The sequence below is a fragment of the Alligator mississippiensis genome, chromosome 12 (assembly GCF_030867095.1).
Source record: "Alligator mississippiensis isolate rAllMis1 chromosome 12, rAllMis1, whole genome shotgun sequence".
Taxonomy (NCBI): Eukaryota; Metazoa; Chordata; order Crocodylia; family Alligatoridae; genus Alligator; species Alligator mississippiensis.
Genome location: NC_081835.1, coordinates 54,309,269 through 54,322,788, shown reverse-complemented (window position 1 = coordinate 54,322,788; position 13,520 = coordinate 54,309,269). Strand labels below are relative to the sequence as shown.

General features: G+C 43.9%; 1 protein-coding gene across 1 annotated transcript in view; it reads right to left on the bottom strand.

Annotated features, from left to right (window-relative positions):
* Positions 1–6,643: 6,643 nt before the first annotated feature.
* The window catches only part of PAPPA (pappalysin 1), a 229,752-nt gene continuing 222,875 nt past the window's right edge, over positions 6,644–13,520 (bottom strand). The window contains exon 22 of the mRNA XM_006267917.4: positions 6,644–13,339. Coding sequence (XP_006267979.2) covers positions 13,232–13,339 — 108 coding nt within the window. The 3' untranslated portion in view covers positions 6,644–13,231. The remainder of the gene's footprint in view (positions 13,340–13,520) is intronic.

Below are 13,520 nucleotides of genomic sequence, written 5' to 3'. Positions count from 1 at the left end.
TTGAAATGCTAATAACATTTCCAATAAAAAGGATTCCCTTCCTTTCCTTTCCAGCCTCCCCCCTTCCTCCTCTTCTTGTCTAAGCCCATTTAATAGTCTTTATGATTTGTAGCATTCTTACGTTATGGAAATAGAGGAGGGGGGTCATTTCCACATGAGAGAAGTATGTAGCTGTTGCCAGCGCCAAAGGCTAGGGCCGACTAAGCTGGATAAAGAGGGGCAGCTGAAGTCTGCATGTGATGTGAGGAAATGGCTCTTCTGCACACACATCAAAGGAAGGGAAGTAGAGGCAAGGAGGAGATGGGGATGGTGAAGCTGGGAGTCTTTAAGGGCTGGGTCCTATAGCCCAGTTGGGGTGAGTGGAGCTATGGTGGATGTACCCACACTAGGTATCAGGGTAACGATAGCAGCATGGATTTCAGCACAAGCTGGGTAAGTCTGCCACAGATTGTGTGTGTGTGTACTTGGCTTTCCAGGCTGCATTGAAACTCATGCAACAGTGGCAATGAACTTATTAAATAAAAGCTAGCGTTAGTTTGCCTACCCATGCTATAGGGCAGCAGTTCCCAATCTGTGGTACAAGTACCACCAGTGGTACACAGACAACCTGTCAGTGGCACGTGTTAACAGATTATAATTACTTTATATGACAAAAATTTGCTGGTGGCACTTAAGGTTGAACTGAAAAATTTGCTGGTGGTACTTAAGGTTGCATCATTTTTAATTGGTGGTGCACAACCTGTCAGAGTTTGGGAACCTCTGCTATAGAGTGTAGACTCACCTTCACATTTGCTGCACAGACATGCCAGGACCACGACAGAAGAGAGCAACTGGCTTGTTGCGTCTCTGGTGATTGAGGAGGAGATGACAAGAGAAGGCAGCTTCTGACAGAGACATTGGGCTGAACACACACCTGTGCTGTGATGCTATTCAGCTTGGTTATAGCCAGTCCCTGACATTTATCCATAGTGAATTTGAGCTGGAGCATAGAGATCGAACATGTGGGGGGAAAACATGGGAACAGAGCCTATTAAAGGAGCAGGTCAACAAGTTCAAAAAGACTTTCTGATTTCAAGTGCTTCAATGCACCTGAAATTAAAGACATAACTTGCACTAATTGGCCAGAAATCTCCATGTCTCCCTGATTTCACACAATCTAGGGGAATGCCACTCATTGAGGAATGACTCTCTCAGCTGATCAATGAGATATTTGCTTCAACCAGTGGTTCTCAACCTTTTTAGACCTGAGGCACCTCTAGACGGACTCACAGCATCCCCTCAGAAAAACACCAGCTGTTAGTTAGAAGCTTTTTTTGACTACAGGAAAATAATAGAGCAGCTTTTTTTCTGTTGCAAAGTACTGACAAAGACCACATCTAGGAATGGTGTGAAAGCTCTGGGTTTGTCTTGTACTAACTGTACTAACACTGTGTGACATCCTGCAGCACCTTTGCAAGGATCTCGTGGCACCTTGGTTAAATATCACAGGCTTAAATATTAGGCACTGATATATATTTATGCTCCTTATACAATAACTATTATGGGAGAACAACAGCATTGTATACAGGCTAATTAGCAAAAGCATGCTTGGAAGCTGGGGGGAGGGGAGATAAATTAACAACTCAATTTGCAGGAGGTGGTTGGTGTTGCACGTGCAACCCAGTCAAACAGAAGGTTAGTCAATAGTTTTTATTTATTTATTTTTTAAACACCTGACTATGGTCCGCTTCACTGCCTGGAGAAGTGAACAGAAAGTTGCTGAGCCCCTGAGCACCAGATGCTTATTGCTACTTAGGTTCTTATTGTCCATTATGGCTGGACTGCCCAGCCTTTAGAGACCTGGCTCTTACACCCTGCCCCACTTCCTCCTGCATTTAACCAAGGGTAGTAAAAAACTGTGCCTGAATTTAACTAGGTGCTTTAGTGTCTTGCTGCATCTTGCAGTAAAGAGAAGATCTTGGGCCATGATTTGTACCTAATACTTTTGATGCAGGAGAGCTCCATACACCCTGTTCTGTGGTTGTCTTACTGGACTTTACAACCAAAGTATGAAATGCTGGTGCTCTCCATGCTATGAGATAAGCTTGGCTTTGAAAAATAGACTCAACTCATTTGATGGCTTCTTTCCAGATGCATGTGTCTTCATGAATTTGCCAGCATGGGCAGCTTGCCCTTCATTTGCTGTGTATGTTGACTGGCATGCTGATAGGATCCAGTACATCCCTCCTTCCCCCCCCATACTGTATTCTATACAATATAGTCATATGGCATGACAATCCTGTGTTTAAGGCTCGACCAAAACAAAGGAATGAGAAGTCAGCAGCAGCAGGGGAGTGCAGTATCAACATTGGAGCCTAGGAATCCATAAACCTTAGCAATCTGGAGGAGATGAAGGGACCTTGAGGCAGTTTAGGGGACATCATAGAGCAGGGGATGGCAATGTTTTTGGGCAGAGTGCCAAAAACACCTGCAACCTCAATTTGTAAGATGCTGGTGTGCCAGGGGCAGACAGAGGAGGCGCTGCAAGGGGCCTGATCCTTGTTGTGGCACTGCAACCCTGGCCCCTTCTCTGCCATCTGCCCCAAGGCGTGTGCGCCAAGCAAAATGCCTTCACATGTCACACTTTGGCACCTGTGCTAGGGGGTGCCTACCCGTCATAGAGAGAGGCATGCTGGCAACATGTAGAGGAGCATGTGATGGTGTCCAGAGAGGTCATCAGGTGGCAGTGAGGGTACCATGCCCCTGATGTAGGCACCTCAGTCAAAGCCCCCTCTCCCTCCCCGTCCATGGTTCCTGGCTGCCCTGCTGAAGAGGCATCTTGGCCCTCAGCCTCCACTTCTTTCAGCTGCACACAGTGGTCTCTCTCCATGCCCCCTCTCCCACTGCAACCTCATTGACCCTCTGCTATACTGTCCTTCCTTTCTACCACCCCACTGCAACTCCCCAACATGCAGCCGCATCCCAGAGGTTGGTAGGCAGTGGCTCAGCCCCTGTGAGCAGCCTCAGAGGTTGTGGGGGGGGGCTAATATCATGTAAGCTTGCAGCTCTTGTGGAAGGGGGAAAAGAGGCTGGGGGGATGGGGAAGGGAGGGGAGACATACTCCGTAGCAGCTGCACTGCTCTGGCTGCCTGGCTGACAGTGGGCGGTATACAGCCATGACCCTTTAGCGGGCCTGTAGCTGGGTACCCAGTCCCAGAGCAGCTGGAGAGCTGCACTGCTGGGCAGGCAGCCATGACCTCTGTAGGTTGGGGCATTGGGCAACAGCAAGGTTTCCCAGGCAAGGCCAGCACAGGCGAACGGAGCTGGAAGCTGCCATAGCACTGAATGTAAAAAGGCCGCTTTGCACTGTAGAGTTAGGGCACCTACACGTACAGCGCGGCTGCTCTGATGTGCTGCAATTACAGTGCGTCAGAGCAGACTCAAATTAAGTGAGTCTGGTAGAGTGCGGTAATTACTGCACCCTGGTAGACTCCAGCCTTGTGTTTATCAGTGTCTCTGTGCTGAAAATTGGCAGCAGGGGTGCTTTAATTAACGCTCATTCGACGAGCTTTAGTTGAAGCATCCCTGCTGCCATTTTTTCAGTGCGAGGCTACTGATACATGTGATGCTCCAGCTGCTTTAATTAGAGCGGCTCTCAGAGCCCCCCCCCCGGAGCATGTGTATAAACACCCTTAGTGTCTAGCAGCATCAATGGTGGCTTTGGCATTTTAGCACTGGCTGGTAGTCTCTTACTTCTGAACTGTGGGTGTCTAAGCATGGTTGTGGGTAGACTGAGCATGCTCAGTAGGCTATGCATTAGCCAGACAGCTCTGCATGTGTGAATGTGAGCACAAGTCTTGGCTGAGGGGGAGAGGACTAGGGCAGCCCTCCCTTGTTTTAGTCCTAGGTGGGAGTGTGATCTGCATCTCCTTTGACATCCCAGTCTAGTAGTCACACCAGTACTCCATGGGCTTGGCCTGTACCAGGCCTGTTCTCCTGCACACCTTTCAAAGGCTCACAGCAAATGACAAGAGATCCTCCACTCCACCACAGTGGCGAATGCTGTTTTGCTTTCCCTGCCTGTCTACTCCAGGGGTGGTACAGAAACACTATGGGCCAGGATCTAAGGTCTGCCAATAGGGAGGGCATTACTACTTTCCATTGGGGCATACACTAAGTCACGAGCTGGCCTATAGTTTATAGTGCTCGTTAGAGTCTTTGAAGACAACCAGAAGCACCAGCAAGGAGAGTGTAGCTAACTAGTCCCTCCTATATACATTCCTTAGCCAAACAGCCTTTCCATGTCTTCCCCCTCGCCCCTCTCCCCCTCACCAAAGTGTACATTTCATGCATTAGCAAGAAGCTACAGTGCTGAGGCTTGATTTTCTTTCCCTTCCTTTTGGACCTGCAAGCCCCCTTGGGCATGTAACTGAGATGCGTCCAGTTATGCACAGATGAAAACAATTTTAATGGATTGCAGAACCTCATTCTTTAGGAGGTAAAAGAAATGCACATTTGCTCCATGTAAACAAGGGAATAAGATTGAATTGCAAGCACTATATGCAGGAAGTGCAGCAATCCACAGCAGAAATAATGGCCCATAATATGTTTGTATCCGCTTGTCTGGCCTGGGAGGCTTCCACATGCCTTAAAAGGCATTGGTCAGGGATGGGTTGCAATCCTGGATCTCTCTTGACCACTGGAGACCAAATCTTATCTTTATCTACATGTTTTCTTCTGTGTCCATAGGCTTAGAGTAGCTGGAGCTTCCTGGTATAGAATTGCATTTAGGTAGCTATCAGCCCCCTTCCCTTTTTCACCATTATTCTCAAATCAAAACTTACCCTCATGCTGGAAATAAATAATCTTCTGAGAGATGAGATCTGGGAACTGAATGAGATGCTCACTAGAAGCCTCTGTTTTTAATTCACTTCTTTTAATGATCAAAACATTCAGGCCATAGGATTCAATCATTTCCTCTTGTGTAAGCAAGCCCTTCAGGGATCAGCAAACTATACAAAGGGGGCAAGCAAACTGACCTCCGTGGTTTGGTGATATGTGCATAGCCAACACCTACTACACGCCCTGCCCATAAGAGACGGGGCAATGCTAAGATAAGAAAATATAAACATTTGATGGTGCACGGTAGCAAACAAGGACACTACTGAGGCATGCCCTGATAAGCAATTCGTGCCGACTTCATCTAAAGTACGTTTTGCTCTGAACACAAATGCATTTCCCCTGCTCTACTGACTTCAGCAACCAAGGTTAAGTTGTTACTACTTGTTACTGCTGTCAGCTCTGCAGAGGCTGGGCAGCTATGGGAGAAGGAGCTGTGTTTTCTGCTGCCTTGTCCATTATTGATACAACAGTTGGCTGAATTCCTACTGCAGACTCGTTATTGTTTTTGAGGCATGAGCTAGGAAGGACCCCAACTTGACATTCAGATCCCAGGGTAAGCTTGTAGCAATTGCAATTAGGAAAGATATAGCTTCACTTGTCATTGAAGCAGCTGGGAACAAAGAATCAATATACAAGGAACCCCACAATGCCTCAGGTAGCAAGGCATTACAGTGACCCATACGTTTATTGTTAAATGTTATATTTTAGACAGTCGTTCTTGTCGTTAAGTTCACATATATACAGGGTTTTTTTTCAGTCACCAGCAGGTTGCTGGATTTCAAAAGATCAACTTCACACTCTGAAGTGACAGCATGTGCTCTTTATAAGTTGAATAATTTATATTTTCTCCTGATACACAGCCTCCAGATAACTCTACTTTCATATGTATGTGACAGTCAGAATAGACAGCCAATTAGTTAACATTTAGTTAAGTGAAGGGATTCTGGTGCTGCATCAGAAAAAGATCCCCCTGTGGGCGCGTCTACACGAGACACTAAATGTGCGGTAGACTAATTCTCCTGCGCGTTAGTGCGTCATGGCGAAAGCTGTGCTATTGCGCTAAGGCGTAGGAGAATTAGTCTACTGTGTAGTAGCACTGGTTGTTGCACATTTCATTAGTATCTGTTATTACAGGTACTAAACTAAATGTGCAGTAACCACAATGCATTAATGCACATGTGAAAGTGCCTTTTATGTAATTAACTCTTGTTTATGTACTAAAGGACTTAAGTGCATCTTAGAATTGAGCACAACTTTTTTTTGGCTTTTGTTTTGTTTCCCCTTGAATAGGGACTGAATTAAGACTATGTTTAAATTGTTTCCTGACTCTGGGCCACTACTTATAGTAGAAGGCAGGATCCATCAAGGTCTTAACTCATGAGAAATGGCCATTTCAAATGAGTTGGAAGAAATGTCGATGTTTGGTGATTACAGAAAAAAAAGTGATAATAGGGAATTAAGATTTCAAGTTACACCATGATCTACACGTCTCTAAGATGCCTATAATGCAATCCATTTGCTTGACCTTTGTAACTAAGGCTCATCCTTAGAGTACTGAAATAAAAGTTCTTAAATTCTCTAACCTACCCAGACACCCACCAGTACACAGATGGCCCTGCCGTGGTCAGTGCTACAATACTAGGAAAAAATGTATCCCAATGCATAGAGAAGCCTCCTGCTCTATACACATGCATGCTATGCAGTAATAAGCTCAATGTCTGTCACCGCAAGAAATCAAACAAGATGTGGCAGAGAAAAATGCTCCAGTTCAGAACTCTTTAATACAATCTTATATTGTTTGTGTTTCTGATTCTGTTCTCCCAACATCGGGACATTAACCCTCATATGTGTGTGAGCATGTGTATGTAGGTATATACAAAATCACACAGTTAAATAGTTAAGCATACAAGGTATTATATATTTATATAATATAGAACTTTAGGGTATAGGAATCAACAATGGCAAAATATTTCTGATGTCTTGGACATATTTTTTTTTAGTGAAATGTGATTTGTACTTGAACGACCAGAGGACTTGGTTTTATGTAATGGGAGCAGAGAGAAACCTGTATAAAGACATTCTGTGAAAATGATAAAAAAACTCATGAACCAAAAAAAGAACAACTGTTAAAAACTGTATTGAAAAAAATAAATTAGATGAACAACTGTGTAAATATAAATTAAAAAAAGATGACAATCTTAATAAATAAGCTTTACTATTTACATCTTTATATATTGCTTGGAGACTTAAATTAGATTCGTTAAAACAAACGAACGCAAAATAAAAACCCAAAATTGGAGCAGCAAACGTACAGGCGTGAGGTACAGAATTTAGGGTTGAACTGTATTTTGTTTGTTTCTTTTTTTTCTTTTTTTTTTCTCTTTTATACAGTAGACCAGTAGAATTCTTGTGAAAATAGATCCTCAGCACTTCATTGGATTATTGGTTGTCGTGGCTTCCAAAAGGTGCCAAGAAAGATTCCATAATAATAATGATAACCATAATAATCATAATAATTATAACAATAATAAAAAGATAAAATATGATACATAAATATGGAAGAGCAGTTGGTAATATGAATACATTTTTTTCTCTAGACGAGATCACAGTTTTACTTGTAAATATTACACACATATATATAATATTACACATATAATATTATATATATATCATATATATATTTATATATATAATATGGCTCTATTCTGCTCCCATTGAAGCCAGTGACAAAAACAAAAAAACCTCTAACTGGCTTTGATGGGAGCAAAATCCAGCCCATTATCTGCAGACAGGTAAGTGATTACAGAGGCCGTACAATGCAAACTCCATAATGGTTCCAATTCCTCCCTCTTTAATTGCTGGTGAAAATATGTCATTAAAGCCCTGGTTCTTTGCACTCAGAAGATCGAAACTGGTGGTTGAATTGTGACCTCACCAAATGAAGATGCAAAAATGAAAATATATAGAATTGAACCAAAGAAATGTTCAGAACTGAGGTTCTTTTGGCTCAAACATGACCCTCATTAGTTCCACCTCCCCTCCTGACAATAATAACATTGAATAAATAGCACCAAGACTCACTGTCTGACTACAGTGAAGCCAACTCATGCACTTGTCCTTGGCCACAGAGGAACAAATTACATTTTTAATTAAATTCTGGATCTGTAGATCAGGCCAAAGAAGTATAATATTTATTTGCCAAAAAATATTACTGAAGTCAAATGATAAGCCCTATATTGCTCCCACAAAAATAAATGAGAGTTTTGAACACTGGTTTCACTGGGGCAGGAGCAGTCAATTAATTTTAGGTCCTATTGCCCACATGGCCTGTAGAAATACAGCTGGGCAGATGAGAGTCTTAGCTAAGTCCTGATCAAGCTCCCACTGAGCTCAATGGTTTATTTCCATCAGTGGAAACAAGACTAGTCTGCCAAGGCTCAATCCAAGAATAACAACACTGTCAGTCAGAGTTAAAGGTGCTCAGCACCACTTGGAAGGGCTCAGAGCGTTACAGGTTTTGGCCCCTGGAATAGTGTAAAGTGGAAATAACTCAGTTGAAGTTGGAGTTATACCACTGAGATCAAAGTCAATGTAGTTATATACCATTGAGATCAAAATCAGACTCAGGATCTTAAGGGTAACGAGAGTATCCACATCACTGCACAGGGCCCTCTCCCAAGGACAGTTCAGATGCATGTATCTACCTCTCACTGGAGTCTTTGGGAGTTTGGCAGGTGAGAAAACTGCAAGATGAGGCCTTCAGGCTGGAATTTTCAAGGCCATCCGAAGGAGTTAAATAACGACCTCCCAATATCTAAATCCTTTTAAAAGTCCCAGCCAACCAAGGCATTGGTTTAACCGCTCTCCCCACCTACTTCTGTCTTCTAATTTGAATTCTAATGAAAATCCAGGGATGGAGTCTAGGAAATGGGGAACCATTTAGTGCCCCCAATTCCAACCAACTGGAATTACCTGTCTGATCATTTAGCAGCTTTTCTTTTTTATTTTTTTAATTCTCTCTCTCTCTCTCTCTCTCTCTCTTTCTCTTTCTCTCTCTCTCTCTCACTCTCTCAATGTTCTGAATTTGGACTGTGCAGTGATTCTGAGTGCAGTAATGAGAGCACAGTGAAATACTGGTTAAATGCATATGTACAGTTGGATAATGTAAAAAAAAAAGCACAAATACACATGATCTTTTTAAAAAATAATCTGGAAAAATAAAATAAAAACCCCAAAAGCAACAATATACCAAGAAAAAGAAGTAGCCTTATTTCCTGGACTTATCACAAAGCACAAGGAAAACAAAACCAGACAATGTTATAAAACCTCACTGTATTTCTAGGGAAATCTACACTTAAGTGTCTAACTCTCTACTCAGTTGGCAGACAACGTGTTTTGCTTTCGAACACACAAAAATAGGTTCTGCTTTTCTCAGGTTTGGAACATGCATTTTTTTCCTTTTTGCTCTCTTTCTTTTTTCTCCTCTCTTTTTTTTTCTCTGTAAAGCATCATGGTTGTTGTTGTTTTCCCACTTGAATCAGTTGCAGCAAGAAACTGTTGTTGGTTTTTTTTTTTTTCGTTTTTTTTTCTCTCTCTTTTTTTTTTTTTAACACAGGTAAAACCTAGAACAAACCGACAGTTACAACCAAGTGAAACCGGAACCGGAAGGGAGGTAGCTGGAACCTGACTTCAAAGTGTCCTCTGGGGTTATCCTCCTCTCCCAGCCTTGAGGAGACGGCAAAACATGCAAGAAAGCAGGGACACCAGCTCAGTCTGGGTGGGGGTGAGGTTGGGATAGCAGCTGATAGGTTTTCCCCACCCCTCATCATGTACAAATCATGGCTCTCTGCTCAAGCTCTCCCTCCTCCTAGTCACTGAGACCACCAACAGCAGGAGCCAGGGCTGGGCAAGTCCTGGTCCCAGTGAAGCCAGCAGGTTTGCTAATGGTTTTTGTGGGGTGCAGTGCTGGGTGCAGTCCTGTTACAAAGATGCACTTGCCACAAAGTTAGGTGCAATGGGACCTACCTTGAGTCAGCAGCTGGAGGCTGTTGGCATGAATTATTCTCTGTGCCCCACATTCACTTGAGGAAGTTCACATGGGACTAGTCCAATGTCCATTAGAGTCAACAGGAACTACACCTCTGACTGAGCCCTTAAGGAGCTAATGCCTAAACACCAAGGGTCAATTTAAACCTTCCCTCTGCACAGATACACAAGGGAGTGGAAGTTAGCCAGAAGCTCATGTCTCATAGCACCCTCTTACCAAGTCCTTGTGTTTGGAAAGTGTGACTGGGCAGAGCTGGAGATCAGCATTATCCCCTGATATAGAGTAGAAGTACTGACTTCTGCTCCTGGATCTGTAAGCCCGACCGGAGGAGATGCACAGTGTAGACAGCAGTGAAAAAAATAGCAGCATGGAGAGTCGGTCCTTCGGAAGAGGGCTACTGCAGCAGGGAGATGCCCTGGGACTGCAAGCCTGATGCTGTCGTGTGAAGCCATTGAGGTGAGAAGCTATACTTCTCTCCAGGCTGAACCCTCCCTCTGAAGTGGGGAGAGCTCATGTTCTGTAAGAAAAAGCTTGCCCTAAGCTCTACCCATTCACACTTTTCTGTGCAGAAAGGGCTATGTTGGCCCCGGTATCCTCAGAAGCCCAGAACAGCAAAAGGTAATTTGCTTAATGGAGCTCCCTTCTGGAGTCTGCAAACTTGGGAGCGCTCTGTTCTGGGGCAGGTGGACACGATGGAGGACAGAGTAAAGCTCATGCCAACATCTCAGGCACAGAGGCCATAATGAGATCAACATATATGGGTCATTTTAATGAACCAGGTGACAAGTTGGGAACTAGCTAAGATAAGGTGAGGGAGGGGGAGAATGCAAACTGCTTGTATGTATTTCCTTTTTGTTGTTAACATTTGTCGTTAAGAGGCAAAAGCCTGAGGGCTGCAAAGAACTGGGTGTCTAATGGAAGACCCATTAACATCAGCCGGAGCTGAGAATATAGTCAAACTTCCCTGAAAGAGCCACTGTGCCTGAACTCTCCTTTTTACTCCTATGCACCCTGACGGACAGCAGTGAGTGTGAGATGCTTGCATTACTGCCAGGGTCACCCCATAGTCTAAGACCGAAGACAGGGATTTTGAACATGGATCTTTCACCAGATTTCTGACACAGGCTCTTCCTCAATGTCCCCACATATGCATTTCTCAGGTTTGCTCTTAATTTAACTTCCTTGTTATCAGTAGACCTGCAACAGGGATCTATTTGGTTTTATCATTGCATCCTGAAGAAACCAGACCCTGGGCCCTGGAAGTTTACTGATTTTTCCTATAGCCATTTTCCCAGCATTTTGCAGCCACCCTGGTAAATTGTGGATTTAAATGGTTTTCTCTATAGCTTTTCCTTTCTGCAGAGTGTAAATACTTATTTGGAGAAAGTTCATTTCAAGCTGCTTTTGTCCAAGAGATTCACATCTGCTCAAAGACAGCTTCAAAGTGGCCCCAGATCTGGCCACAGGGGCTATTATAGATTGTGAACATTTGCACTTGCTGCTGTCCAAATTTATGCTGAGATTTCCCAGTAAGACAATGTCAGCTTGCTTCTTCTTTAAGACCACTAAAGCCCTGGAGATAGAAGAATTAACACTTAACAGGACATTTACTTAGATACTTGTTACTGTAAGTAGGAGCCCTAAGCAACAGGAGGCAACTCCTTCCCAAATTGTGCAGACATTAAGGATTTATTTGGGATGGGTTGTAGCAGCAGTGACTGCACTGAATCCAGTGGACATCACAAGGACTGAGTGGGTGCTGGGCAACCAGAAAATGCTGAGTCCCAGTTCAGAAATAAATATCCAAAGGATTGGGGCAAGGGATGCTCTCCAGGGCTAGAAGGGGATAGATAGGGGATGTGCAGATGGGAGGTGCGAATACAGCTGCACACAATGCCATTTCTTTTGGAAGAGTCAAGGAAGCTGATATCAAGCTACCATCTGGGCCATGTCCACAGGCCTGGGAATCTAATACTGACAAAGGAGGTTGAAACACTAATACTATCCCCAGATATCTTTTTCTCTTGGCTTGTGCTTTTCACACACTTTAGGGGCCCTCTTGCCTTCCTCCCTCTCCTGGGACAACAGGAAATGAAGAGTTTTTTTGTTGTTTTTTTTAAATATAACATATGCAAACCCACACAGGGAGAGGAGAAATTTTAGATGAACCATTGGCTAGATGGAGATAAAGAAGCAGATCCCTTTGACTGACTGGTGTCCTGTTTTCTTGCCCCAGTGCTGAGAAGGAAACCAGAGGATTTGAAAGACAGGTTGTAGGTAAGCTTTAAGGCAGACTGTTTGGTTGCTTGGGGTTGTTTTCACCCTGTCCTGACACAGTAAGGAAACTAGTTGTATGGGACATAGCAGCAGGAGTAGCAGCAGCAGACATGCTCGAACGACAAGTATGGGGGTTTGAGTTACCCTCTCTGTTCCCTCAGGAGCAAAAATCTCCATTCTTCAGTGCCAGCCCAACACTTACATGCCAATCCTTAGACTTCCCACTCCCTCTGCTTCACCATGGGACTTGTCTGCCCACCTCTACACTTAAATATTGCTGGAGCTCTCACCTGTGAGCACTACAGTTTTCAGGCTGGTCACAAGCCAGGGAGCTGTGCTGAAAAGACCACATCAGTTGCAAAGCTCCCAGGCTGGAAGTAATGTTCCTGTGATGAGCTAACACAACCCGCTTTTCAGCTGGGTACTCAGCAAATCACTTGCCAAGATGCACTGCCCTGTGGTGAACCCACCCCAACCTCAGTGCCCTGAGCATGAGATACCTTGGCATTCAACATCAGACTAGGCTGGGCTTGGTTTCATCTGAGAGCTTAGCCGCTTCCATGAATGGTCTGAGTTGTGAGCACTGGAGAGGGGAAAGTGTTTTTGCTTTGTTGTCAATCTCTCTTTTTCTCTCTTTCTCTCCCTATTTTTTCTCTATAAATATGCGTATATATATATATATATGGCTTGTTTCTCGCCTTAAATCTAGATACAAACTGTTCAAATTAGGTGGGCACACAACTGCATAACACATGCTGTTTTGATACTTAAAAGTCTTCTTGACTTGACTCTTTGTTGCTGTTTGTTTTTGTTGTCACTATTTAAGATATATTTAATACAGAAACCCCTACTTTGAGTCCTTCTTGGACAAAAATTAAAGGCAGACTGGTTGAATTCTAAGGGTCCCTGGTGCAGAAATGCCATCCAGTTGAGCAGCTAAATGTTAAAAACAATACCAAAAAGAGATGTGGTGTCTCTCCTAGCCTGCCTCGTGCGGTGTGGCTGTCCATTCCACCTTGTTTGGCGTTACCCAAGACTGAAGCCACGCAGGTCCTTTTGACTGTGCTCTTGGGCGTTGGGATCCAGGCAAGCGCATTCTCCTTGTAAGTCACAGGACATAGGGAAAGGAGTAACCTGTGGGAGGAAGCCAAAAAAATAGAGAGAAGGGTATAAGAAAATGAACTTCTCCACTGTCACATGGGTAAGGACCCATATCCTCAGACAGGAGCAGGATTCCTTGACCAAGTTAATTTTAAAACTGTTTTTATTTTGGCGCTGGATTGGCAGCACTGGGACAAGTCTTCTGTCCATCCAT